The following is a 27937-nucleotide window of genomic DNA, read 5'->3' as shown; positions in this document are numbered from 1 at the left end:
CTCCTCCCCACAAGGTGACACTTGCTTATACCTGCCAGATGGAACTGACAGCTGGAAACTCAATGCCTCACAAAGACTTTCTCCAAACAGGCGCTTAACAAACACAGGATTCTGGCTTCCTGTTCCCATTTCTTTCAAATCAAATGCCTCTGGCTCTCACTCCCCACCTTGGTTGGCTTTAGGACTTAGCCTTTGTTCCTGCCCAGTTCAGACTGCTTACTGTACACACCCATAGAATTTGTAGTATTTTCATATTTCATCACGTCAATTATCAACTGCATGCATTTAGTCAAAGACATTGCTTCCAGTTTGTTTGCAAATTTCAGAGGGGCAAAAAATGTCCTCTCTGGAAATATTATTACAGGGAATAACAGACAAACAAAGCACATTCTTTTCTGGGGAAGAGATGCCTGCTCCACCTGCCTTGACTCTGTCACATCAAGCAAAAGAAATCACACATTTTTAAATCACAGATTTTATTCTTTTAATTACCAAATAGGCACTCTGAGCCCCTCACTGAGGGGGTATAAGATTAGCAATGCAGTAAGCGTATGTATTGCTGCACTGAATGTTCAGCACAGCCAAGTGTTTTCTTAACTTAGGCTGCACCTAAACAAGAATTAGCATGCCTAGCTACTTCAAATAAATGAAGCAATTCCTCTTTCAGCTTGTGAAGTTTGGGAAGAAACTCAGTTTTACACTTCAGTAAGAGCAACCAGATTTAAATCTTATCTGTCCGGTATATTTTTTTTAACAGAAATCTCTGAAACTATTACAGTGAAAGACACAAGAAAGGGGGGTGGGTGAGGGGCAAAAAGCCAAAACCAAAAAAATCCCACAGCAAAACAAGAAAAAACATCAAAAAACCCAAACAAAAACCACAACAACAACCACCACTAAACAAAAAATTACAAAGCAAACCAACCAAAAAAATCCCAACAAAAACTTAGTAGTTATCTAAAGAAATGTAAAATGAACCACTCTTGAAAGTATCCTGCTCCAGTAGGAGGGAAAGACACAGTTGTGGGAAATCAAAGCAGAGGTAATGGAAGCAAACAGCTGACATAAAATGCTTATTACAGAACACTTTAAAAATCCACAACTTGAAAAAGTATGCAAACACACTAATTACAGTCATGTACAAAAAGCTAGCCAGACAGAAAGCACACAGAAGAATGTTCATTTTCTACCTCAAATGATTCACAAAATAGAGTGAGTTTTAAGCCAGCACCACTCAGATCTGTGTGTGTATTACTTACGTCCTACTTATATCACCAAGCTCCAAAGATTAGTGAATAAAACACAGCACATTTCAATTCTGAAATTCACTTTCCTAATGAATATAGGGTAGTGGATGTGCCAAGAGCCCATGATTATGTTACATTTCTTCAACTGCTGCATGTGTCACTGAGAAGTGAAACAGGCTTAGAGAGAAATAGAAATACAGTTTACTTTGTGAAAACAGTAACATTAAATTATATTCTTTCACCTTGTAAAATGAAAGAACTGGTAAGTGTCCTGAAAATGCTAGCATTTTCTTATATCTTGATATATCCAAGAAATTGCCTGTCTCTGTATCTGTGTGTGCATTTACTCTTGACAGAAGTAGTCTCCAAAACCTGGAAGAAAAGTCTTAGGAGGTATGCAAGCTCCTGTTGCAGGACATGCTCCCAGAACAGCTTGCACAGACATGGGCACAAGTTAAGTTCTTGTGTCTGATCAGTTCTGATTTACCAACATCAGTAATTTTGAAGAGAACACTACTCATCTCATTTGGTGCCTTGCCTCTATACTATAGCCAGACTGAAACTGGCTGCAAGAAAAGCCTAAGTGCTCTGTACAGAAAAGGTCTCCTACAGGGAATGTTCTAGCACTTAGCAATTTACTGACTGGTTTGTGTTTGGGTTTTATTGTTTCTGCTTGTTTGTATGTTTGTGTGGGGTTTTTTTGTGGCTTGTTTTGTTTTTGTTTTTTTTTTTACAGTACTAGCTATTGTTTACCTGTTTCCTCCAGGTGTTTTCAGTTTTTCAATTATTTTAAATACAGCTAGGTGAAGCTGCTGCATTTTATTTCTGGAATGGTTGAGCATGTAAAAGCCTCTGAATGTTGCAGTACTTTTCATATGTTAAACAAATTTGAGTGGTATTTACTTATAACTGAAGATACAAAGTTTATTAGACATGACTCAGTTTAATTTGCCAACAGACTGACTAATCAGCAAGTATGTGCTCGCCAGCCATGCCAGAACACGCCAGCCTTACAGCTCTGCACTACCCAAACAGTACACATTATCTAATGTCCCATGGGGATGATCACAATACACAGTGGAAGATGGGAAGCTCTTTGAAGGAGTCTTGGGAGAGAGTTTTGGGAGACAAAGAAAACATCCCCAGGAATGTAGGCATCCTGTATTCTGCTGCTCCTTGGATAATTTATTTTCTTTTCTAATATGTGAAATTCGCAGAATTATTATATTAGAAAGTATGAAAGTAAAGCAAGACTAGTTCAGACACGGCTTCTGGGGTAAACAGCTATGGGTGGTGGCTGATTTTATAAGAATATTACAGGATGATTCTGGAAAGCTGCAAAGTCGCCCACAGTAAAGTGTGATCCATCAGGACAACTGATGAAGTCCTTTGATATTTCTGTTCATATCTACACATTCTTCAAGCTTAAATCCTAATTTACAACCAATACAGGTTTTTGGATTTTTTTTATTTGTTTTGTGTGTGTGTTTTAAGAAAAAAATCTCTAGAAACTGATCAGAAATTTTTGCAATTTAGATAGCTCATTTAATATCAGCATTTTTACCAAATGCAATTGTAGGCTAGAAACTGTTTTAACACTTTACCCCTTTTTGCCAAAAAAATTAACTCTCTGGAAAACAACAGGTATTCCACTGGCAGGAAAGCACCTTCTCCTTCTTATTTTTCATGGTAATTTCAGTAGCAGGTATGATGGCAAGCTCTGGAAATGGCTGACTAAACCTCATTCTCTTGCTGCCATTCTAATGAGGATTTTATTTTTATCCAAGGTAATTGAAATAACACTGATCCTGGTTTGTTGCAGTCTTTTCCTGTAGCCAGCCTGTGTTTTGCACTATTTGATCTCCTCTCAATCTATCTGGAAGGCATGACTTCCATTTCAAAGATCTTTCACGGCTAGTTTCTGATTGTCCTTCTGAGAATACGCATTGCAAGTAACTGTTACAGTCACACAAAGAAATGTTTGCTCCTTCCTTCTTAGTCTTTCATGCTGCAGGAGACAAATTCACACTTTCCTGTGCTGGTGCATAGTGACATGACAAAAGACTTCCCGTAAATTCCAAATAATCTTCACAGTTTATGCAAAATCTAATCACCAGATGTGAAATCTTGCTCTGAGAAGTCTGCTACGTTCTCAGCTGTAACGCTCAAGGATCAATCTAGCCAAATCAGACCTGGCAAAATCTGCAGTAAGACCTGTAGAATCCAAGCAATGCTGTAAAAAATCGCAGACCGCTGCACTATACTACTAATCCAAAGGGCAAATGCTATCTGAGTTACACATTGGGGAGGTCAATACGAATCAGCTGAGAGCAAGAAGAACAAGCATTTGACCTAAACTTTATCATAGATATCCTATATTTTACCTTAGCAATTTTAAACCAAAGTTCACGTCAACTTTAGCTTTGCCTGAATTTGACATGCTTCATCTGGCTCAGTTTCTGTATGTCCTTTATATTCTGTGTAATTTCATCCTCCTGAATGCCTCTCCAGCAAATGTCTGCTTTTCAATTGTCACTATCAGGAACGATTTAGAAAATGTTCTAAGTTTATGTAAGAATGCACAAATCTAAAAGAAACCAGGTGTCTGCTGCCATTAAAGTACTGTTAAACAAACACACTAACAAATAAATGAGATAGAATTCCTTATTAAGAAGAATATACATTTCTTTGCTGCAGATTCAACTAGCTATAAGTGGAACACCTCCACAAACAATGCAGTTGTTTTGGTTTGGATAACTAAGACACTCTTTACCTTCTCTTCCCCCCACTCCCCCTTCCCAAAACATCTGATCTGGTCTCCAATAAGTGGTTAGCAAATTTTGGCTGACATGCAAAATTTTATTACTTTCTATTATTATTATTATTATTATTATTATTATTATTATTATTATTATTATTATTATTATCTGCAAGTATCTATCCTCTCATTTCCCTTTCCCTAGGGGTGGGGGATATGTGGGGATTTGGGAGCTCAACTACATGGTTTTAGCAGCTGAAATTTATCCAGGCCGGGGCTAAGACCATTACAATGTTATTCATTATTTCATATTAATAATCCCCTTTTTACTCAGTATCTCTTCTCCCTGATACAAACAGGTCATATATTTACTGTTCTTTTAGAAATGAGTCTAGCGACTGAATCCTCCTCTTATGTAGTTGTTTCATTGCTGCTTCTGCTTATCACCTTGGATGTGTTTCTTTCTGTCAAGTAGCAGAGACACTGTGCAGTTGAATGAATCAGGCCAGCAAAACAGCTGTGACTGCATTAACACAAAGGTATTTATGGAAAGAAAATGCACAGTAAAACCACACCTTTATTTTTCCATGCAGGGCTCATTAATTACTGGCATTTTTCTAATAGAATGATTTATGATATGCAACGTAATTTAAATTTAGTTTAGCAGTAGTCTTAACAAGCAGTCAATTAGGACAGATCAGAGTAGGGGTAAACGTGGTTCTTGCCAGGAAGGAGAGGGGTTTTTTTTTCCTGTTTCAAATAGGACAAATCCAATTGGAAAGACTCCAACTGACTGCTGTGGGCTCTATGATGTAACTTCTCTATTTATTCCTCTGTTTTTTGCGGGTTTTTCCCCACTCCCCCCCCCCGCCGGCTTTTCTTCTTAGCCTTTGCCTTACAAACGTGCTCCTTTCTCATTGTTACATTCTTTTTCTGCCCTGTTTCTTTTCCAATTACAACAAAACGAGTGATACTTATCTTTCTATGGATTACTGCATACCCTTACAATGTACCAAACACGTAGCTCAAAAACAACTGAGCAGATTAACAGATGACAAGCCATTCCCATGCACATTCACCTACTCATATTGTTTGCTTTTCTCTCCATCGTCCTTCTCAAAATGCCATTTCAGAAACTTGCTTCAATTTTTAATACATTTCAGATCAGAAGGGATCATCATATCATATTCTGCAACAGTTACTCTGGCAAATTTAGAGCAAATAAGGCACCATTGTCTCTAGAAAAAAAAAGTCACACCAAGCTCTCCCAGGCTTATTCAACGGCAAAACATGGATCTCATGGCCTATACCTGAATTGTCTTCAGGTGATCTCAGTAGGACATCTAGGCCTACTGCTTTCTGCTAAGTTTATCTGAACGGCTATTTAATCCAAAACTATAGAAGATGATCAGATTTTAAGTATGTCATCAGAGATACAAGAAATAGGAAGGAATACAAGAAATAGAAGGAATATAACAAAAAGGTTCTCTGATCACTAGAAGACAACAGCTCCTTTTATCTAACATTCTTCTTCAGTTTAGAGTTATCTGTGGACTAGGAGAATAAAGTCTTCCTGATGCTATAGCAGATCAACAAAAAATTCTGAATAACAAGATCATGCGGAAAGCTTATGATCAGCATGAGGACACAATGCTGCTATGAACATTTGCGGTTCTATGAGTATTTTTTAATCCTGCAAGAGAGTCATCTTAGACAAAATAAACCATACAAGCAGGTACTGAATACACCAAATGCTGGCAGCTGTGTGCCAATGAAAACAGAAGTAAGGAATTTTACAGTCCATTTACAGTAAAAAATAATTCTTCACACTAAATCATTAGCGATATCCTTTTAAGTGTCTCAGCTCACCTGGTTGCTTCCATGTTCTTACTATCTCTTTTCTAATCAAACTGCCACTTCCCACAATATAGCTCTAAGAAACTGTATCCCACATTAAACACAAAAAGCTGTTGTCTTACTTGACAGACATGGTTACTTACAAGAATGTAGTCATAGAGGCAATTATTTTCTACTAATTATTATATCTGCAGTAAACTCTGTTACAGATTATAATTTTGTTCTTGCTTTCCTTAAGACAGTTTGTTCCTTACATTGTACTTTCTGATTTGCTGAAATGTTAACAACTCATACTGTTAGCTTTTCTGTGATAAATTGTATATGGTCACTAGTATGTCTGTTTCTCCCTAGCAACTTTTGAACTTGTTTGGCAGTTTCAGCCTCACCAGGCAAAGGAGAGCATTTAAAAAATACTAAGTCCTTAAAGACATTGTGTGAAAAGACGACTTTGGTAGAGTGCCATAATCAAGTTAAAAGCTCAGACACTCAACTGTACTCAACAGCAATTAATTCACATGAGAGATACCAAGAAGTAGGCTTCTTTAGTTTTGATGTTCACAGAACCAGTTGCTTCTACCTCTGCTCGCTAAAGTATCTGCACTGCCATCCTGTTATTTGACCAAGCATTTAAGCTCAAATTTCATTCAAAATTACTGATTAACGCTCTTCAGTAAGTTATTCTTTCTAGTTAAGTTAACTGCATTACTCAGTTCAAAACACAGTGTCAACCTTTATTTTAGTAAAAGCCTTCTCACTCCAAACATCCCTTTACAAAGGCTCTAATTTCCCAAATTATTTATTTTGACTTGAAACACTGTATTTATAGTCAGGGCTCAAAGGTGGCGTTTGGTTTTTTTTGTTGCAGAGGTTTACTGCTAAGCCAAACTGCTATTTAAGCAAGCCTCAATCCAAACCACTGAATAACAAGAAGCATCCTGAATCCCTGTGAAAAAAGCAGCTTATTTTGTCACAGGCTATTTTAAGTAATTTTAAATCCTCAAAAAGCTTGTTAGAGAATTCATCAGTTGCTGTAATGTACTTCAAACTCTTTTACCACGTTGGTTGAAAAGGCACTCTCCGAAAGACTAAACAAGCTGTTCCTCATAATTTGAGCGGTTTGGATGCGGTTTTAATGCCTGAATGCAGCAGGACAGTTGAGGAACACAACAGGATGCTTTAAGTAGCCTCAGCAAAAGCAACCAGCACCCACTCAGCCAGCTCTACTTTCCAAAGATGGGACGGTGAGGGCAGCAGGGAGTCCCCACATGAGCAGGGCACCCCAAGGGCTCAGCCTCACCCACCCACCATGGAGTGCCAGCCAGCCAGCCATCCCAGCAGGCACAGGAATATAAAATCATAGAATGGCTTGGGTTGGAAGGGACCATGAAAGTCACCTGGTCCAACCCTCCCTGCAGTGAGTAGGGACATCTCCAATTGGATCAGGCTGCTCAAAGCCCCATCCAATCTGACCTTGAATGTTTCCAGGGATGGGTCACCTACCTCTCTGGATGATCTGTTCCAGTGTTGCACCACCCTCAGCGTAAAAAATGTCTTCTTTATATCTAGTCTATATCTCTCCTCTTTCAGTTTAAAACCATTACCCCTTGCTGTATTGCTACAGGCCCTGTGAAAAAGTTTTTCTTTCGTATAGGTATTGAAAAGACCACAAGAAGGGTCTCCTCAGAGTCTTCTCTTCTCCAAGCTGAAGAACATCAACTCTCTCATTGCTTCCTGCTCTCATTTTCCTCATGGAGCTGGATGAACCCCAGGGGTGCACAATGGCCCGACAGCCACAACAGCCACCCCCTCCCCTCTCTGCCGCTCAGCCCCAAGCCCTTTTCCCAGTCAGCAAGGAAGGGAATGAGGCCTCTGATACTGAAAATTCTAGCAAATAAACTCTCCAAGACTCAGTTTGGAGTTTTGGAAAGCAAGTATGAGAAACACTTATTCATTGGTAGAATATTGGGAATAACAAAGTCCTCAAAGCAAAGGCAATAATATTTTTATTTTACAATTCAGTGCTGAACTGGATGACCTTCTAAAAAAGACATCCTATCTTACAAAAGTAGTGGGTATATGTACTAGTCTTAGACAAAGGGCCATTTAAGTCTCCAAAAACTGTTTGGTTTTTTAGGTTATCCAACCATGTTTGGAGACTTCCTTCAGGCTATCTCTTGACCTAATACAACTACATCTTACAAGACAACTAAGCATGTCAATAAATTCTTGCAACTCTGAGAGTTTTTATTCTTTCAGGTTATTTATTCATATCTGGAGACTGTCTGCAAAATATTTCTTGATACAAGTCAGATTTATATGACAAGATAATTAAACATACCAACCAGCTGCAGCAAAACTTATCAATGAATTCTCACAAACAACCTTTATCAGGCCTGGGCAACACGAGGGAGCAATCTCCATCAATCACATGCAACAAGACAAGACGTGGGGACAGAATGTATTTCCCACTTGAAAGGATATGGATAAATTTTCCCAGAAAAAAAATCATAGAATGGCCTTATGCACATTCTATTACTTTCTAAAGACTAGTTTTAATGTTATTATCAACTTCACAACCGTCAAAGATTTGGTAATTTGGAGCCGGCTCCAGCTCTCTGTCTGACCTTGCATTTGAGATAGGGAGAGGCTGCATACAGAGGGGATGACAGAATTGTAGAATCACTAGGTTGGAAAAGACCCCCAGGATCACCGAGGCCAGCCCTTTTCTGTCTGCCACTAAACCATGTCCCTGAGCCCTTCGCCTACTTGTCTTTTAAATACCTCCAGGGATGGTGACTCAACCACCTCCCTGGGCAGCCTGTTCCAGTGCCCAATGACCCCTTCTGTGAAAAATTTTTTTCTGATGTCAAGCCTGAGCCTCCCCTGGCAGACCTGGAGGCCATTCCCTCTCGTCCTGTCCCCTGTCACTTGGGAGAAGAGGCCAGCACCCTCCGCTCCACAACCTCCATTCAGGTAGTTGTAGAGAGCAATGAGGTCTCCCCTCAGCCTCCTCTTCTCCAGGCTAAACAACCCCAGCTCTCTCAGCCGCTCCTCATAAGGCCTGTTCTCCAGCCCCTTCACCAGCTTCATTGCTCTTTTCTGGACTCGCTCCAGAGCCTCAACATCCTTCTTGTGGTGAGGGGCCCAGAACTGAACACAGGATTCGAGGAGCGGTCTCACCAGTGCCGAGTACAGAGGGAGAATAACCTCCCTGGACCTGCTGGTCACGCCGTTTCTGATACAAGCCAAGATGCCATTGGCCTTTTTGGCCACCTGGGCCACTGCTGGCTCATGTTCAGATGACAGGAAAAGAGAATCTGCTCAGGGCAGATGAAACTTCACACAAGACCTTATCATCTCCAAAGGACGAACAGTGTCTGAGAGTTTGAGAGAAAACACGCAGTCGGAGGGACAGTCCATCCAGCTTTCAAAGAAATACAGTTACTGGCATCAAACTTTACTTTAGGGTAAGCACAAGCTATCCCGCCCTTGGCAGCAGGAGCAGCCCCTCGTATCCCCTCCCCGGGGGCTCGAAGCGCCCGACACGGCCCCGCCCCACGCCGGGCGCGCGCGAAACCTCGCGAGAGGCCGCCGCTCGCCCCCGCGCTGCCACGTTCAAAGGCACCGGCGGCCGGGAGCGCGCCGGGCGCGGGCACGCGCCCCCCCTCCGCCCCCGCCCCTCCCGCCAATCGGAGCCGCCCCGCCATCGGCCGGCGGGCGGGCTCGGGGCCGCGGGGCGCAGGTGGCGGTGCCGGAGTCTTTCTCGCTGCGGCTGACGGGAGGGACCATGGCCTCGCGCAAGGGCTCCAAAGGCGCCGGCGGCAGCCCCGGCCCCGGCTCCAGGAGAGGTGAGCGCGGGCTCCGAGCGGAGGGACGGGAAGGGGCCGCGGCCGCCCCCGCGGCGGAGCCCCCGGGCGAAGCGAGGGGCCGCTGAGCCTCCCCCTCAGCCTTCCGGCGGGCCGAGCTGCGGCTGCCCCTGCCCGACGCCTCCCTCCCAACTCTCCTAGCCGTTCCCGTCGTCTCCCTTTTCCCTCCTGCCCCTGCCCCCCTTCCCATCCCACCCCGTCCTGCCCCTGCCCCCCTTCCCATCCCATCCCCTCCTGCCCGTTCCCCCTTCCCATCCGATCCCCTTCTGCCCGTTCCCGCCGCCTCCCTTTTCCCTCCCCTCCTTTCTCCTTCCTGCCGTCTCCCTTTTCCTTCTCCTCCTGCCCGTTCCCGCTGCCTCCCTTTATCCTTTCTCCGGCCCCTCCTCGCCCCTGTGGACCCCATCCCTCATCGCCCCGTTTCCTTTTGCTTTTTTCTCTCCCTTCCCGCTCCCTCCCGCTCTTTCCCCTTCCCTCTTCCTCCAGCCCTCGGCCGCGCCCCTCGGGGGCCGCGGGAGCGGGGTGGGGGTAGGGACCGGCGGCCGGGGGTTGTCCCTCGGTTTCCGATGTTCTCGGGAGTTCACGTGGAGGAGAAAGTTGCGTGCCCAGGCCTGGGCGGTGGGGACGCCCCTAGGAGGCTCCCCGAAAGGGCTCAGGGTCATCTGCCCGGGGAGAGTCTCGACATCTGTAGGTACCCCGGGGATGGAACAGGGATGCCTGGTATCTGAGGCTGGTGAAGTCATCCTTATTCTTGTGTTCTGTCTTGGATGTCGGGATGTCACTTCAGGCTGACCTGTTTAACAAGATTGGTCTAAAGTTACTGTAGATGCAGCATCGAAGTTGATGGTTTCTGTAAGTATAGAAGCAAGGAGGAATGATCTTGGAAAAATGCAAGCATAAGGGCTTTTGAGACAAGTATCCCTCACCCCCTCGATAAAGAGCACTTAGCAAATGTGACTTATTCATAAACTGCTACATGTGGGCGCTTTAGGTAGGGAAAGCTTTATGTGCAGTAGCATTTTAAAGCATAGCAGGACATGCTTCAAAGAGGAGAAAAGCATGTGCTTCTGGAGTCCCTATGCAACTGTGCACACTACTAAAGAAAGGAAGTGCTCTTATCAGAGATCTTACTAACCTTAGATAGTTTTAACTTCTTTGAAAGGTTTTGAGCTTGATGGGGCCAGAGCTAAGGTGGTGAAATGTGGTGATGACACTGAAATAATATCTGTTGTTTGTGATTGAATATAGCAATACTATGGAGAACAGTGTTAATTAAAGGATGAACCATATAGGATTAGCTTACCTATCACATGATGACTTGAGAGGAAAAGATTTTGAATATACTTACACAAAAGCAAATTTGGAGATAATATTACAATTTGTATAAGTGGCTTTTTTAAAAAAAAATTTCTCTCTTTAAAAATCCTTTTTCAGTTGCTGGCCTATGCTGTAGAGTGTTTATTGTACTTTTTGCTTGGACTGGATGTGCTCTGATCATCATCCAGTATTAAGCATGCTAAATATAGATTTTCAATGATAGTGCATTAAGAACATGCATCCCTGGTATAATTTCAAATACTAAACATACTTCTGTTAAAATTTAAATATCACCGTAAAGATTTGTCAGCATTTGAATAATGAATTTATCAGGAAACTAAGTCTCTGACTAAGGAAAAAAGTATCTTGTAGGCTTTTATCTTCAGTCTGAGTAAAATTTTGTCTTTTTGTATTAAAAGATACTTGGTTTGTGTAATTGCACTGGGGACTCTTTATTTACTGTTATCTATGGGAGGATGAAGCACTATGAGTAATGTGTTAGGCACTCTCCTAAGTTGCAGCCACTTAAATTTAGACAAATGTTTTGTTAGCTTCAGCATCTCCCAGTTAGAATCCCTTGGACAACCACAGAAATTGCAGCATGAAGTTGATGCTATTTTCATATTTGCTTTGCAGAAAGAGATAATGGATGATTTCTCCTGTGCGAATAAAGAAACAGAGAAGCAGAGTCTTCACAGTAGCCAGTAAGCTTTTCACAGTAAAGGAATGTAAAAATGAGATGAGCAGATAATTTTGAGATGGGTAGTAATTCAGACTGTGAAGTGTGGAAACCTCAGGTTTGAGGTAGTTCTTGATAATGTTGAAGCATTCACTTTCACAAGCAGTTCATGAGAGAGGATGTGGCTTCTTGCTGGGGCATTGCTCATAGCCCTGAAACCACTGAAGTTGACAACACATCTAAAAATCTGTGCACCGAAGGCAATGCCTGCATCTGGCTGTAGTACACTGCTTTTAGGTTTCTGCATCAGAAAATATTGACAGTAGTCTTAGACGTAGATCAAGTCTGAGTACTTCTAAATGTGGTATTTATATGAGTGTTTTCAGATTCATTGAAATGTCAGAAGTGGAACTAAATATTTTTAAGAAGTAGAACTCTACCTTTTACTTTCAAAAGCCATACACAAGAAACTCAACTTTCTGCTAATGAAAAAAAAATAATTCCTTGTATTTAAGCTTTGTATTGTGACTGATGGGCACTTCTTTGAAAGTTACACTTACAGACTTGTATGAATATGTCAGTGATATTTTTTTTTGGAGTAAAGAAGTGAAAGCCAGATCAAAATTTGACAGTTTGGGGACACTTAGAAGGGGAAATGTATTTATCGTCTTTCCAGTAAAGTTTGGCTTCTTGTCACTAGTCTACAGAATCCATTGTAAAAACTGTGCACTCTCAAAGAAGATTCAAACTACTAGATGAAGTAATAGATGCTTTCTGGCATGTTACTTGAAGCTTCATTAGATGAGGGATAAGTTTGGTACAGAAACAAATGCACGTCACCTGGATGTAAATTAACTCCCTCAAATTTCATGGGATGGGAAATTTGGAAATGTCTTGGGCATTAGCTGGTGGTTGTGGAGAAGTTTTACAGTAAGAGTGAGGATCAGCAGGTCAGCTACTTTTGAAATACAGATGGCTGAAAAAATACTTCTCACTTTGAAAGCTGTGTTTACTTGTAGAATTAAGAGTACTGCTGATGAGGCATCTATCATTATGTGGGTAACGTCTCACAGAACATAAGCAAGGGCTTACTTAAACATAATTCCCACTGATAATATAGTTGTGCAATAACTGCTGTCTGTTTTCTTTGTATTTCTAACTACTAGTGAGAGAGTAGTTGTCCAGTATGTTAGGCACTGTGCAAACCCCATACTTCCAAGACAAGGCATCATCTCTATCTACAGATAGCTGTATTTTTTTTTTATATATGTGTATAAATTCTGACCTCTGCTAGTTCTGAGCCTGTGTTGTTGTCACACAGGTAGAAGTCAAAGAACTCTACTGTTGCTTTGGTGAACTTTCCTTAACCTACATAATAATGACTATTATATGACCTCTTTGGGGCTGGCTCTGTTTAATATCTTTGTCAATAATCTGGACAATGGGATGAAATATACCGCACCCTTGGTAAGTTTGCAGACAACAAGTTGTGCGAGTTTTGATCAGCCTGAGGGAAGGAAGGCTGTACAGAGGGGTCTGGGCAGGCTGGATCAATGGGCTGAAGCCAGTTGTATGATGTTGAACAAGGCTAAGTGCCAGGTCCTGCAGTTGGGCTCATGCAGTGCTACAGGCCTGGGTGTGAATGGCTGGAAAGCTACCTGTTGGGAAAGGACCTGGGGGTGTTGGTCAACAGCAAGCTGAACGTGAGTCAGCAGTGTGCCCAGATGGCCAAGGAGGCAAAGAGCATCCTGGCTTCTGTCAGGGATAGAGTGGCCAGCAGGACTAGGGAAATTCTCTGTACTCAGTTCTGGTGAGGCTACACCTCAAATACTCTGTTCAGTTTTGAGCCCTTCACTACAAGACAGACTTCGAGGTGCTGGAGCATGTCCAGAGAAGGGCAACAAAGCTGTTGAAGGGTCTGGAGCACAAGTCTTGTGAGTTGTGGCAAGGTAGGTGTTGGTCTCTTCTCCCAAGTAACAGGATAAGAGGAAATGACTTCAGGTTTTATCAGGAGAGGTTTAGACTGGGTATTAAGAAAAATTTCTTGACCAAAAGAATTGTCAAACACTGAACAGGCTGCCCTGGGAAGTGGTTGTGGCCCCATCCCTGGAGTTATTTAAAACACACGTAGATGTAGGTACTAAGGGGCATGGTTTAGTGATGACTTGATAATCTTAAAGATCTTTTTAGACCTAAACAATTCTGGGACTTAGATTATTTTCTGACATCCCTTGCTTTTCTCTGCAAGATCTCTGAAGATGCTTGATTTTATATTTTTTTTCCTTCCCTGTTTTAACCCTTTAGTTTCCTTGTATATCCAAATGCAAATATATTGCCAAGCTTTCATCTCCTTTTACGCCTCTCTTCATGGGTCTGTGGTCTCTTAATCTAATCCTTACATCAATTTCTGGCTTTTCAGCTTTCTTAGACTATGTTTTTTTGTAAGCGTTCAAGCTGACCTGATTTTCTTATGCAAATGCAATTTTGTGCTAATATTACTACTTTTTTAGGTAACAGAATCACTTCTAAAAAGATAGTTTTGCCTGTTAATTTGCATTAACTTTGGCATATTATCTCACCTCTATTGTAAAGATTACTATAATGTGTACTTTGTCTGAGTGAGGCTCTCCTTTAGCTTCTTAATTTACCTAAAGAACAGAGAAAGTTCATCAGCTAAATAGATAATTTTTTCCTGCTGAAGCTTTTTTGTTGGCTCTTGGGAACGTTGAACTTCTCATCAACACTTGTAATACTTTAAGGTGGATTGCCCATGCCTTCTCTGATCTCTCCTCAACTAACCAGCTGTGCTGTGGTATGATATCCTCTTTTCTTACATGAGGGATTCTATGTAAATATGATGCTTCCATCTACCTAAAAATTCTTTGTCTCTAATTTCTGATCTGATCTACTAGACAAAGTGTTTGCTTTGAGCTCCTGACTTTACACTTTTGTAGTGTACCACCTCATTGCTTGTGTTACAATCTATCCATTATTTCCTTCTTCATTTCAATTATGATCCTTAGGAAGAAGGGTATTAAGGTGTTGGAGGTCATAAGTGAGAAATAAATTTGGGATGCTCTGTGGAGCTTATTGAATGTTTTGACTGATTTGTCCAAGTCTAACTCAGTGTTTGCTGAACTAATAGAAATTCTTATGAATTCATGTAGTGTGCTGCTTAGTGCTTTGATTTTTGCTGTTTAAGCTGGGTGTTAGAATGTTTTCTTGTAACATCCTTGGTATTCAGGAGGATACAATGAAGTTACAAAGATTTCTCATTAGTCTGCAACAGTGATACAGCTGCTTTAACAAAATTGTATCTCACTTGTGGACTCTATACACTTTTAGAAATGTTGTAGGTATTTCTTTACCAAGCTTATGTTGCCCGGTTTAGTTGCTTACAACTTCTTGCTTACAACAAAAATCTTGAGTTTTTACTGTTAGTTCCAGATGTTACTGCTTTTTTAGAACACGTTGGCACAGATGTAAAACCATTGTCTCTTTATTCAGTACAAGATGAATTTAACCGGAAAAGTTGATTATGATTTGTGAGAGGAATCCTAGACCTCTGAATTTTAATGGAATTGACATACCTGACATCTAATAGCTAGTGGCAGCTTTCAAAGTAGGAATTGTTCATGTCAGTGACAAAGTATCTGAATTGCAGCCATTTAGGAGTGTATGTGTGTGTTTCTTCTCGAAGTCTTCAGAAAACCCTGAAAGTGCTATTACAAATACCAAACCCATGAAAATGCAGACAGCCACCTCTCTGTGAATCATTTATCTGCCTTGTGTCTTGTTCAGGGTGGTCTTTCCAGAAAACATTACGTATGTAATTTATGTGGTATGTTGCAGTGAAATGTATGTCTGGTACAAAACTGGAGGCAGTACCTCTTCAAGCCAGTTTTTCTCATCGCTGATTAAATGACAGTGATATAAATAATAAGCTTAACATTTTTAACAGGGGTATACTTCTGCATACATGAACAGATTTACATTGGAACAGTGAGTCCTTGATATACCTCTTCATTCATTTGCTTAGAACTAGAGTCAGTGAGCTCTAAATATCTTTCATCTATCTGTAGGAAATTTTCCATACACTGGTAAATATTGAAAGATACAATAACTGACTGCCAGTGTCTCTCTGCAATGGAAAACAATCAATTTGGACACAGTATATGCTTTTATGACTTATTTTTTCATATTGCCTGATATTTGTATTTCTTCCATTTTCTCTTAAGTATTATTTTGGGTTTTAAGATGGATACCCAAGTCTAGCAGGATTGACATAAAAACAAAGCAAGCCTGATACTTTTCCTCTATCAGTTCTTTTTCTCCTTAAAAGTTCTGGAGCACTGAGAGATTCCTCTCCTTATTTCTGGAGATGCTAGCACTTGATAAGGACATAAAGGAAAGTTCTGACCCTTTTGATCCAGTGTGGGCTGAAATTTTAGGCCTGCTCGATGTTGTTGACTATATCTTGCTTTCATGCAAGAAGTCATTGTGGGCTAAAAGATATTTGTGGTGCTTCAAAAGGAGCCTTGCACTTGACGTTTGTAGGGATGTCTGCTTTCATATAATTTCTGAGCATTTTGTTAGGAGTTTAAATGGTGCCTAAGAGATGTAGCCTTTCCAGTAGCATTTTGAAGATACAGGTTGTTTAAAATGCTAGGTAGAGAACTTGAAGTATGACTAATAATTTCAGAGAGACAGAAAGTTGGAGTATATTTTCTCAGATTTTGACAATTGCTCTGAGAATGCATACAAATATTCCCCACAATAGATGGTAGCTAGTCTAAGTTCACACTCCAGGGATGTATATAATTTTAGGGGATTAAGGAGTTAAATCTTTTTACAGTTAAATGCTATAGGTCCACAGTCAGCATAATCTAGCCAGAGGGCCCTTTGCAGTCTTACTCTTTTTCTATTCCCCTTCCCTGTATCTGGATTAGTACTGCTGCAGGTGCGCAGTGAACAATGCCAGGGAACCAATAAGCTGAAAGCTGACTTCTTTTTTTCCCCAGACTGGCTTGATGCACAGCTTTATGGAAAGCTGTTTGGGTAAAAGGGAAGAGATGATAAGTGGCTGGGCATCAGGGTAGGGAGAGGTTAAATCTAGAGTTTTAAGTTCAATAGTGTGTCATAGAGCCGTGGTGTGAACATAGAAGGTGAAAGGTTTGCTTGGGTATGCTAATGTAATGGCTGAATATTTCAGGACAGCAAAATTTACTAGCAGTAAAAGGTGTTTGTTATGATTATTTCTAATTGCAGAGTGCATAAAAGATGAGATTTCAGTATTGCTATTTCTTTAAAGTGAAATCCCCTTTCCTGATCACCTGTACAAAAAGAAAAAAAGTTCATTTTCATATGGACCTTTCTGTATCGCTTTGAAATATGTAAAAAGCGTTCCTGTGCTAACTCTTATGTTGAATTCTTCGTTGTAGAGAACTTGAGCAGTGAAGTTCTGATTTACCCCAAGTGGTTCTTTCCTGATGAAGATCACAAACTGGTAATAAGTGTGGTAGCCTGTAGCAATGTTTTTGCTAACTGCACCCAACGGGCTAGCTCTTTGCATGGAAGAATTTTGAGCTTTGCTTTGAAGTGGAAATCGTAACTTTCTTATGTGCCTTTAAAAACACTGTAAATTAAGTATGCAGATAAGCATTTACTGAGTTTGAACAGACTGCAGTATGTGTGGTTCAGCTTTCTTGGGACTTTTAAGAGAAACAAATTTTGTTCTCCTTTGAGTGGAGTTGCACTACTACTATGCATGTGCTTACCCAGCGTAACAAATGCTACCAAGTTGTTTGTTTGAAGACTTTCTTTGTAAAGTATTTAATAGCTAGGAGGTTTGTAACTACAGAATAGAGGGTTTTTTACAGTTTTGTTTTCTGTAAAAAAATGAGGTAATGTTTGAATGATAATTGACAATTAGTTCCTAACGTGACTGTCTCACTTTATCACTTTTTACACTTTTTTATGTTTTGGGAGTTTATTTAGTATTGTTAAAGAACGCTCATGTAGCAGTTTCCAACTGTGAAACTGTTTCTTTCTGTAGTAACTGGAGGACACAGCTATATGTTTTAAAGCAGGATAGTTGTAAAAAGAGTGATAATTTTGTAACAGATCTCCTAACAGTGTATTTGAAAAACTATTTATAAGACTGTAAGTATGAGACACCTAAACTTTTGAACTCTGTAGATACTGCAGATTTGTAGCACCTCTGAGCTAACAGCTAATTGACTTAATATCAGACTTGAAACTTTGATAAGCTATAGGCTTTAAATAAAGAATTTTAAAGTGTTCGGCTTTTTGTACTGTGAGCAGAAACTCATGAATAGCAGAATTGTAGGTACTTGCCTGGCAACTAGAGTTTTGCTTGCTTCTATTTGAAACTCCTTCAGACCACGAGAAAAATTGAAAGAACTGCAAGTACATCATCTGTTTTCTTTCTTTTGTGGCTTAATTAGGACTTGTTGCTAAAACAAACTGATGTGACCCACATTACAGGAGAGGAAAATGGAACAGGGAAAAAATACTCTAAAATTAATGCCAGCATGCTATACACAGAGATGAGGATTTTCAACTTTATGTAACAGAAACTTTTTTAAAGGTCACCACCAGCAGAATTTGCATGTTCTAGGCTTAAGTATTTCTTGTATTTCCTCTCCACATTTACCTTTCCTGAACTTTGCTCTGGCCTAAATACAACCAAATATTTAATTAACCTAGTAATTATGTAGGACTATTGGCTACATTAAGCCATTCAAATACAAGATAGGTAGATTGTATAATTTTAAATCTTCTTATTTCCAAATATTCTGTTGGAGAGAGCTGGTTAATGAAAATAGCAGCTATTAAAGAATCTTTTAAGGCATCTGCACAATTAAAATGGAATTTAATTTTGTCTCCTCAGTATTATAGCTGCTACACATATGTTAATCCTGTAGCAGGGCACAAGCTGAAACTTCTTTATAATATTGTACAGAATTTCTTGACTTTATATTTAAGTCAATTAAGTTTACAAGAGGCAAGTTCTGTATTCAGTTTTGGAGATTCATACTGTTTTCTGTTTGTATACATGTAAAAATAAAACTTGAGAAAATGGACTAAAGTGTTCGGGAAAACATCAGAATGTAGGAAGATGTACTTTCCTGTACAAGTTTGTTTAGATGAGGTAAATAAAACAATTTTTTTTTTTCTTTACAGGCTTTATTTTTTTCCTCAAGTGCTAACTCTTGAAGCCTGTTATTGTGCTACCTCTTGAGTTTGTGGAGAAAATGTTTAAAAACAAAAAAAGTTGTCCAAACTATTCAGATAATACATGATGGATGCATTAAACAGTGCTTGAAATATATTCCTGTTGATAGTTGGTATTCATTATAAAACTCTTCAAGTTGTAAGTGGTGTCATTATTAGTAATTGAAGCTGTGTGCACAACTTTATTTTTCCCTTGTAATAAATCCTAACTGAAGAACTATTCAAAAGAATGTTCATCTGAATAACCAAAGAGAAAAATAAAAGCCCAAAACTTTGCTTGGACAAAATTTCACTTTTGAAAGTCATCACCTTTCTAGCACATTCAGAAAAGAAGCAGGTGCAGATCTAGGCTTTTCTCTTATTAACATATATCTCTGTACTCATTTTCACCTCCTCTGACTTCAACAGTTATGCTTAGATGAGCAACTTTCTTGTGGAGTTGTTTGCCACTGTAAGTGCTGCTTTTAAAAACAGCTGGTCTCTCCAAGCCTCATGTAAGAGTGCAGAGCTAGCACTGCGAGTAGAATTCAGTGTTGTGCTGTATTTAGGTGAAGTGCCTTTGATAGGTCTTATGGGACTGTGCAACCTACTAAGACAGAATTTCTCACAGAGTTTCTTTTTGTCTTCAATTAGTGACTATTTTTCTCTCGATGTGAAAAAAATTGTGTTTCTTTAAAAAACCTTCTAAAGTCAGTCATTCTTACTATGTTTCTTTCGTAAGTAGATTTCTTTTGAATAAATTTTTGGTTTTTCTGTTGTATATTTATGTCTTAGAAGAATTGTTTAAATGGAAAGCAGTCAGGATTTGTTCACTGTATAGATGCAGTTAAAATAACTGTGTAAGAAAAATAATTTAAAAAAAAAACCCTGGGAATGAGACTTGACATCAGTCAGCCAGGTGATAAGCTTAGTCTTGTTTTTTTGAAGAATAATTAATTCTCACTTCTTAGTAACAAATCACCTTAGCTTGCATCTAAAAAAGTCTCCTAAATACCGTGGTGTTTCCTGTGAACCAGATGGTATCTATTGGCTTAAAAGTATTTTGAACTATAACAGCTTATATTCAAAAGTCAACTGACTTTATAAAAGTATTCACCGTCTCTATAAACTGAATATAAAAAAAAGGAAAAGACCTGCATGTATCTATTTTACTTGACACACAGTTTCAGATAATAGGATTGCAGACCTGATTCTGTGTTAAACAGGGCTGGTAAGAGTGTTTTCTTACTTTTCTGCAATACTTTGGTAATTGGAGCTGTCACCTGGCACAGGGGAGAAAAAGATTTAATTCCATTGTCTTCTTGAGGAATAAAAAGTTTGGTTGACTTTCAGTGTTGCAGCTGCTGTTTATGGGAAATACTTGAACAGGAGTGAGTGTATATTTTAAATTCTTATTGTTGAAATTGTTCCAGTTGAATGTGAAACAGATGCAGCCTTCTGAGAGGGAGTGTGATGATAGGTCAGTTATGTCCAGAGTCCCCTTTCTTACCTAGAAAGGAGCAGAAAAACTGGGCTTTAGTCTCTGTCCTGTAGAGATCCTCTTTCACAAACTGCTGTTGTGGTTAGTTAAGTGACTAAGTGTGGTTAGTGACCATGCACGAATTAACAGCTTCGTGATGAAGGACTAAAATATATTGTTCTTGGGTATGCTTAAAAATGTGGTTTAGACCTCTGAAGAAATTTACTTTTCCCCAGGTGCTTCTGAGCCTAGAGTTTTTTGCATAGGTTGCTATGCATCTTTTTTTTCTTTTTTTTTTATTTTTTTCTTCAACTGTCTATCCTCAGCATCTCTGATCAGCCTGCTCTGTTGTTGAATTCTGAATTTATGACTTTGCTCCTGTTTTCAGTATTTATGTTCTTAGAGTGTTTGTATAGCAGGATACTTTACTGTGAAAAATCGTGCAGAGATTGAAAATGACCCAAAAGGTTTATATGAGGATTAATTATATGTGGAATAAGGAAAAGTTCCTCAGATGCTAGAGTAAAAATGTAGGAAGTGACAGCAGGTGACCCCAAACTGCATTTTATTCGGCTAATTTATTATTTGAACTTGAAGTTTAGTTCTTCATGGGTTTTTTGAACCTAGAGCTCTTTTTCGTCTAGTAAATTTTTAATTTTGTGAAGTCCTTTGATGATATGAATAGATATTTTTGTAAAAATATAGACTAGATTATATATAGTGCAGAGCATAAATCTAGCTTTTAATGAGAATAAGAATAAAAAACCCACTTTTTTTCCTAATTTCCATTATGGTTGCAGGTGTAGATAACTTAGATATCAAAAGGAAAAATCAATTTTGTATCGTGAAGACTTTATATTGAATTTATTAAAAATAAACTTTTACCTTAAGCTTTAGATCTTATCTTTGAAGACCTTGCTGTAATGATTACAAAACTTTAAAAAAAAAAATTTCTGGGTATGGTTATTTGTGAAAATTTAGGGTTGGGATATTTGATATGTGATAATACAAGTATTTTTTAGTAAAAATCTGCCTTCCATCTGTGAAGTTATCAGAGACAAAACAGTACCCTCTCTCGCTTGCAAAATGAAATATAGTTTATAAAAGGACATCAGAAACTTAGATTTGTCCACTAAAAGTGCATTATTTCGTCCTTGGTAGACTAAATGAAAATTAAAGATTAAAATTGTTTAACCTTAGGATAGCATTTGCGATCATTATGATGGGTGGACTTCTAAGGATGGAACAGTTCAATGCACTTTCTTATTGAGCCTAGGCTTTAAAAATACAGATCACAAAAAGTACATATGTATGCATACATATGTGTGCATGTGTATGACCTGTCTCATAGTAGTGAGAGTTAAAAAAACAAACAACCCTTGTATACGTTAATAGGAAGAGGGAAAATAATAGCAACAGAATTCTGTAGACTTTATTCAAAACACTTGTTAGTGACCTCATCCAAAAATCCTTTCTGTAAAAGCTGTTTAAAAAAATAACTGCAATTTTGTTACTGAGAATGGCTTACAACTTTTTTTTAATCAGTTATCATATGGAAAAGATCATCTGGAAAAAATGCTGAGCAGTAGTAGGCCATACTCACAGGTATTGCTATTGGTTCAGCTCTGTTAGTGATAGGATGGTTCTACTGTAACTTATTTTAGTGTTTTATTTCTCTCTCATATCTCTTTTATGTCACTTTGCATTTTGGTTTTGAAACAAGGTTGTTTTAAAATCTCTTGATGATGTAGCTGACTGATAATTTTTACTTCCAAAATGCTATTTTTAGATATTTTTCTGAGGTTAGTGTTTTGTTATTTTTCCTCTTACTGTGTGTTTCTAATTTCTGGTAACTGCCTCCTGGTGTGCGCCCTCTTGTTGTGATGATCCATAATCACTCCCATATAACTTCCTAGTTTAGCTTTGTGTGAAATAATTGTATGGATTACAACAGCTTAGCTTTAAGCTTACCTTTGTTTGTGTTCGTAAGTGATTTTTTTTGTCTTTAAGCTTCTTTGTGTGTACTTTAGTAGTGATACACAGGTGGAAGTCATACTCCTAGTCTTGATTGTCAATTATGCTTTTCTAAAATTGACTAAAATAGCATGAAGCATGTAGTTGTAGCAAAACTAACTTGAAGATAGTTTTCAAATTTGCAGCAGTGATCTTAGTGAGGTTAGTAATACTAATTTTGAGTTAGTGAAACAATTTGACTCCTCAAAAAAGAATGAACAAACCAGAAGTCACAGTATTTGAACACAGTAGAACGGGAATCGTAGGATCATAGAATAACCAGGTTGTAAGAGACCCACCGGATCATCGAGTCCAACCATTCCTATCAAACACTAAACCATGCCCCTTAGCACCTCGTCCACCCGTGCCTTAAACACCTCCAGGGAAGGGGAATCAACCACCTCCCTGGGCAGCCTGTTCCAGTGCCCAATGACCCTTTCTGTGAAAAATTTTTTCCTAATGTGCAGCCTAAACCTCCCCTGGCAGAGCTTGAGGCCATTCCCTCTTGTCCTGTCCCCTGTCACTTGGGAGAAGAGGCCAGCACCCTCCTCTCTACAACCTCCTTTCAGGTAGTTATAGAGAGCAATGAGGTCTCCCCTCAGCCTCCTCTTCTCCAGGCTAAACAACCCCAGCTCTCTCAGCCGTTCCTCATAAGGCCTGTTCTCCAGCCCCTTCACCAGCTTTGTTGCTCTTCTCTGGACTCGCTCCAGAGCCTCAACATCCTTCTTGTGGTGAGAGGCCCAGAACTGAACACAGGATTCAAGGAGCGGTCTCACCAGTGCCGAGTACAGAGGGAGGATAACCTCCCTGGACCTGCTGGTCACGCCGTTTCTGATACAAGCCAAGATGCCATTGGCCTTCTTGGCCACCTGGGCACACTGCTGGCTCATGTTCAGTCGGTTGTCAACCAACACCCCCAGGTCCTTCTCCTCCAGGCAGCTTTCTAGACAGACTTCTCCCAGTCTGTAGCACTGCATAGGGTTGTTGTGCCCCAAGTGCAGGACCCGGCACTTGGCCTTGTTAAACCTCATGCCATTGGACTCAGCCCAGCGGTCCAGCCTGTTCAGATCCCTTTGCAGAGCCTCCCTACCCTCCAGCACATCGACACTTCCACCCAGCTTAGTGTCGTCCGCAAACTTGCTAAGGGTGCACTCAATGCCTTCATCCAGATCATTGATAAAGACATTGAACAGGGCTGGACCCAGCACTGAGCTCTGGGGAACTCCACTTGTCACTGGGACCTCAAAGAAGTCTTCTCTGCTGGCTTAGCTATCTCAACCTTGAAATTTATTTTAAGTGTCTATCTATTCAATTTAACCTTTTTCTTTCACAAAACTGATCAAAATTTTGTAAAGTTTGGTAATTTGAACTATAGCGTGCAGTGAGATAATGTGTGAGCTTTATTTTTCAAGGTGTATGTTGATGTGTGCTCTTCACAGATTATAGGATTAGTTCACTTTTGTGGACCTTTGGGCCATCTTTTTAATGTGTTTGAAGTTTCCCCATTTTAGCTGTAGCTTCCTCTTTGAGAAAGGATGTTTGTCACTTCTTGGGTATATGTGTTTTTGTAATGAATTGATTTTAAAGGGCACAAGATAAGGCTCAGGGTACCTGGTTAAAGGTCAACATATATATGTTAGTTCAGATTAGGAGTGTATGTTTGAATTAATTCCTTGAGTGTCTCCACCCACTTTGGTTTTATTCATTGTGCTGTTGTCACTGAATATACTTACCTAGATTTGAGTGAAATGAACTAGAAAGATATACTGCAACTGCTTATAGACATTCAACCAGGTAAGACCTGGTTTGCAGCAGTCCTCCCAAAATATGTCTATAACATGGTCTTCAGGTTCCCAGCATCAGTTGTATGTTCTAGGAATTCACGTGTAGTAAGATATGGTATCAGCAAATGAGTCAGACAAAGTGAAGTTGCAACAGATTTCCTCATCTGTCAAAACAATATAGGTTTTATATGCAGTGGTCTACATGCAATCTCATGTAAAATTACTTCCCTTAATAAGCTGTTGATTTCTCTGTATATTTAGTGATTTTTACTGTGTTTAAAATTTTCTCCTATCTTGCTCTAATTTGGTTATACATCACAATTCGCTGAAGCCTACTTAGTCAGGAAGTCTTTCTTAAAACATCTCTTCTGTTTGATGTATTCATGTGCCTTAAAAATAGTTAAATGATAACCTAGTTATAGAATCTACTGCCTATAGTTTCTTTGCATCCATTTGAAAAGTCTTAAACTTAGTTGGTTGTTATTTCTCACTTTTTTTCTTTCCCCTGAGCCACTGATAATTGCATTTGGGAATTGGTTGCTAGATGATAAAACCACAGGAGGTATATTTTGTTTTTCAAAGCAGCTCTAACAATTTACTGTTCTCTTCATCTACCTGATGGCTGGGTTATTTATAGAAGCTTTGGGGGAGGAAAGGCAGAGTGTTAGAACCTGAAAGTTTTGTCAGGGTTGCTGCTAATGAGAAATGAGTTTTCTGTCTTTCACCCAAAAAGAAGCTGGTGGTGGGAAACTAATAGTTTTCTAAAACTGAAGATATAAATAAGTTCAATAGTGTGTTGGTTGTTTTTTTTTTTTTTACTCCTTTTCTTAACCTTTAAGGGGAAGAGAGTATGTTGATCGTTAATAATTTGTGTTGGCTTTAAGTTGTCCAGGTAGTGTGCGTATTGTCAGAATTTAAAGGTGGACAGAGTGAAATGAATTAATGTTAGCCCTTTCTGGAAAGGGAGGGCAACAAAGCAAATTCAGATACCCCCACTGCTTTTAACAAATATGCAGTAGAAATTTTGCCTAGTTTACCTTCATGGCATTTGGTGTTATTTTACTGTAGTGCAACCGGCTTTGCTTTGGCAAAACTATCGGTAACTCTGCTTTGGGTCTGCTAGAAGCAAACACAAGGTGAATCAGGGCAATAGTTCTGATCTGAAAACTCTTTAGCAAGAACATGTGTGGTCAGTTTCAAGTAACTTTTAGAAGACTCAAACCTACATCTTAGAAATTAGTTGTCTTTTATTCTTAAAGTTGTTAGCAAGTTTCAAGTGAGTAGTTTCTACAGGATACAGGGGAAGCTTGGTAAAGTAATGCCAACATGGAGAAAGTTTCTTGGGCGAGGGCCAACTTAACAAATGTAAGCAAGCAAGCTTCGCGTCCAGACTTGTGTTTCAGCGTATGCTGATGGATTTAATGTCCTTAGAGCTCAGGCACTGAGGCATACATTGCAGCAAAAATTCTACAGTACAATATGCTCAGTTTCATTTGCTGCTGTGCTTGATGTTGGAGGATTAAGGGGAGGGGAAAGGATCAACTACCCAGGATGCTCTGTTAGGAGGAGTAAGGGAATTTGATTGTCGTCAGAGCTAGATTGCCATATGAGTTCTGAAAAACGTTTGGCTCCTGAAGATAACTGCTCTAAAAATAGATTTGGAGGAGAGGTTTCTCTTGGGTCCAGTTTCAGGTTCCAGCTGAGCTTGCTTTAGGAAATTTGTTTGCTTCTGTTGCAAGACTACAGTGAGGATAAATCATTTCTTATTCTGGCTTCAACGTTAATTTTTGGAGATATCGACACACTCTGTCTGTGGAAATAGAGCACTAATGTTATGGCTGACGATACAGGTATAATCCTAATCTTTTTGTGAACAAATGGAAAATGTGTAGTCACAAATATTGGCTGTGTCTGATTTTGTAACTGGCAAAATAACTGGCTTACTGTGGTATGTTGATATTTTTTTTTTTTTTAACCAGTTTAATGTTCTAGTCTGTGTTACAGGCTGCCTCTGTTCTGTGTTTAAATGTTCTCTGGAGAATAGAATTTATGAGTTTATGGCAGGTCAATAATTCTTACTTAGTTTTTGCTTGTGTAGAATACACATTAATATAAGAGATATTGTTTTGTCATCAAATATCTGACTTGAAAGTTATTTTGAGATTATATGAAATTGATAGGTGTCTTTAACATAAGCTGAAGTAAAAGTTTTTATATGTTTTTATCTAGGCATAATGTGGGGTGGGGGAGATACAGGACTTATAAAGATTTGTTGTTGAGGAATAGAGCACACCAGGACTTTCTGATGTTTGCATAAAGACATCTGGTGGTGTAAGCACAGGCTTACCAGATATAGCAAGTGACCTACTTTGGACATGACTGGCAGCATGTGCAGGGAAAGGGCTTGAATTGAGAATTAACTGTTGAGAATGAGCTCTGAGCCAGTGTCAGTCCTTGCAGTCTTTTGTTCTGAGCCTGTATGTAGGGTTATGTGTGCCGGGTCATAGGTAAATTTTATGTTACAAAACTTCTATTTATATTAAAGTGCTGCCTGATCAAGCTGCCGTGGGTAAATTCTAAGCAGATTTTTAAAAGCATGCTGAAAATAATCTTTTTGAGGGATTTGCATGAAGCAATCTTCTGGATTGGAAAAAAAAATACAGCTGTGCTTGATTACTTTGATAAGTGGTAAACTCTAGAAAATAGTAAGGTAGCTGAGTAAGTGTGAAATACAGTAAGATTCTCTTTTGTTTGCCTCTTCTAATACCTAGTTTGCTCTATAATGTAGCTGTAACCTAGAATAACTCAATGTTTTTAGCCTGTAGGTTTCATTCTAAATGCGTACAAAGCTTCTGTTGACTACATTGAAACACAGGAGCAGCAAAGTTCTGCTGCTGCAGAGTGTAATTGTTTATTTCTGAATATTAAAATTTCCAGCTCGAGTTCAATAAATAATTTTCGGATAGAGCTGATCATATTTCTGAATGTACTGGCACAGCTGCTTGTCTTTGCCTCTATTTTGAGACAGCCTGCACATTTGTCCTACAAGAGATATTACTATGAGTTATGAATATGGACCTCACACACAGGTAATGAGGGTACTGTACAGTAGTCTGAGGTGAGGCAAATTGTCTAAGTTTCTCTCTGAATATTATTGGACAGCATATACCAAGGCAGCTTTGTGTTTAATGTAGAAAAAAAAAACCCTAAATAGTTGGTATTTGATCTTTGTATGGAGTAGTCTGAATGAAAGATTATTTTTTTTTAATAAACTACTGGGCTGAGTAGGAGCTGATGTGAGCTTTCTTTTTATTGGTCTGAACTCAGAATATAGCACAATGAATGTAATAAAAGGTTGGTTTATTAAAGCTGTGAACCTGATCACTACCTGGGTCTGAAAGTACTCGTGTATAATATCTATAACAGAATTAATCAGTCAGTCACTAATCTCTCATTACTCATCTTTCAGCTACTCTTATTTTATTCTAAAAACCAAATGTTGATAATTAGCTGTTGAGAGTTCTTTTTTTGTCTTTTCTATGACCAGCGTTGATCAAGTTAACTAACAAGTACCTTATTATATTATCACAATATTCATTACAAAGTTCCTAGAGTATTTAAAAATGTGTAAGATATAGTTTTACTTCAATAACTGGTACTGAAAGTAGCAAAGTAGGCAAAGGCTGGTGCTTAGAAAAGAAGA

At 39.2% G+C, this 27937-nt stretch overlaps 2 protein-coding genes across 10 annotated transcripts in view; one reads left to right on the top strand and one right to left on the bottom strand.

Moving 5' to 3' along the window:
• LOC138718674 (uncharacterized) overlaps positions 1 to 9569 on the bottom strand; it is a 62251-nt gene extending 52682 nt beyond the window's left edge. Inside the window, exon 1 of the mRNA XM_069853173.1 lies at positions 9324 to 9569. Coding sequence (XP_069709274.1) covers positions 9324 to 9569 — 246 coding nt within the window. The remainder of the gene's footprint in view (positions 1 to 9323) is intronic.
• ASPH (aspartate beta-hydroxylase) overlaps positions 9542 to 27937 on the top strand; it is a 106295-nt gene continuing 87899 nt past the window's right edge. For 6 of the 9 annotated variants that reach the window (XM_069854180.1, XM_069854177.1, XM_069854178.1 and 3 more), the window contains exon 1: positions 9542 to 9710. In XM_069854180.1, the coding sequence (XP_069710281.1) occupies positions 9650 to 9710 (61 nt within the window). In that variant the 5' untranslated portion in view covers positions 9542 to 9649. Of the gene's footprint in view, positions 9711 to 25789; positions 26085 to 27937 lie in introns of those variants that run through there. The other 3 variants (XM_069854176.1, XM_069854179.1, XM_069854181.1) reach the window with 3 other exon arrangements.

This window comes from Phaenicophaeus curvirostris, chromosome 3 (genome assembly GCF_032191515.1).
Source record: "Phaenicophaeus curvirostris isolate KB17595 chromosome 3, BPBGC_Pcur_1.0, whole genome shotgun sequence".
Taxonomy (NCBI): Eukaryota; Metazoa; Chordata; class Aves; order Cuculiformes; family Cuculidae; genus Phaenicophaeus; species Phaenicophaeus curvirostris.
This window is presented reverse-complemented; position numbering and strand designations above follow the sequence as displayed.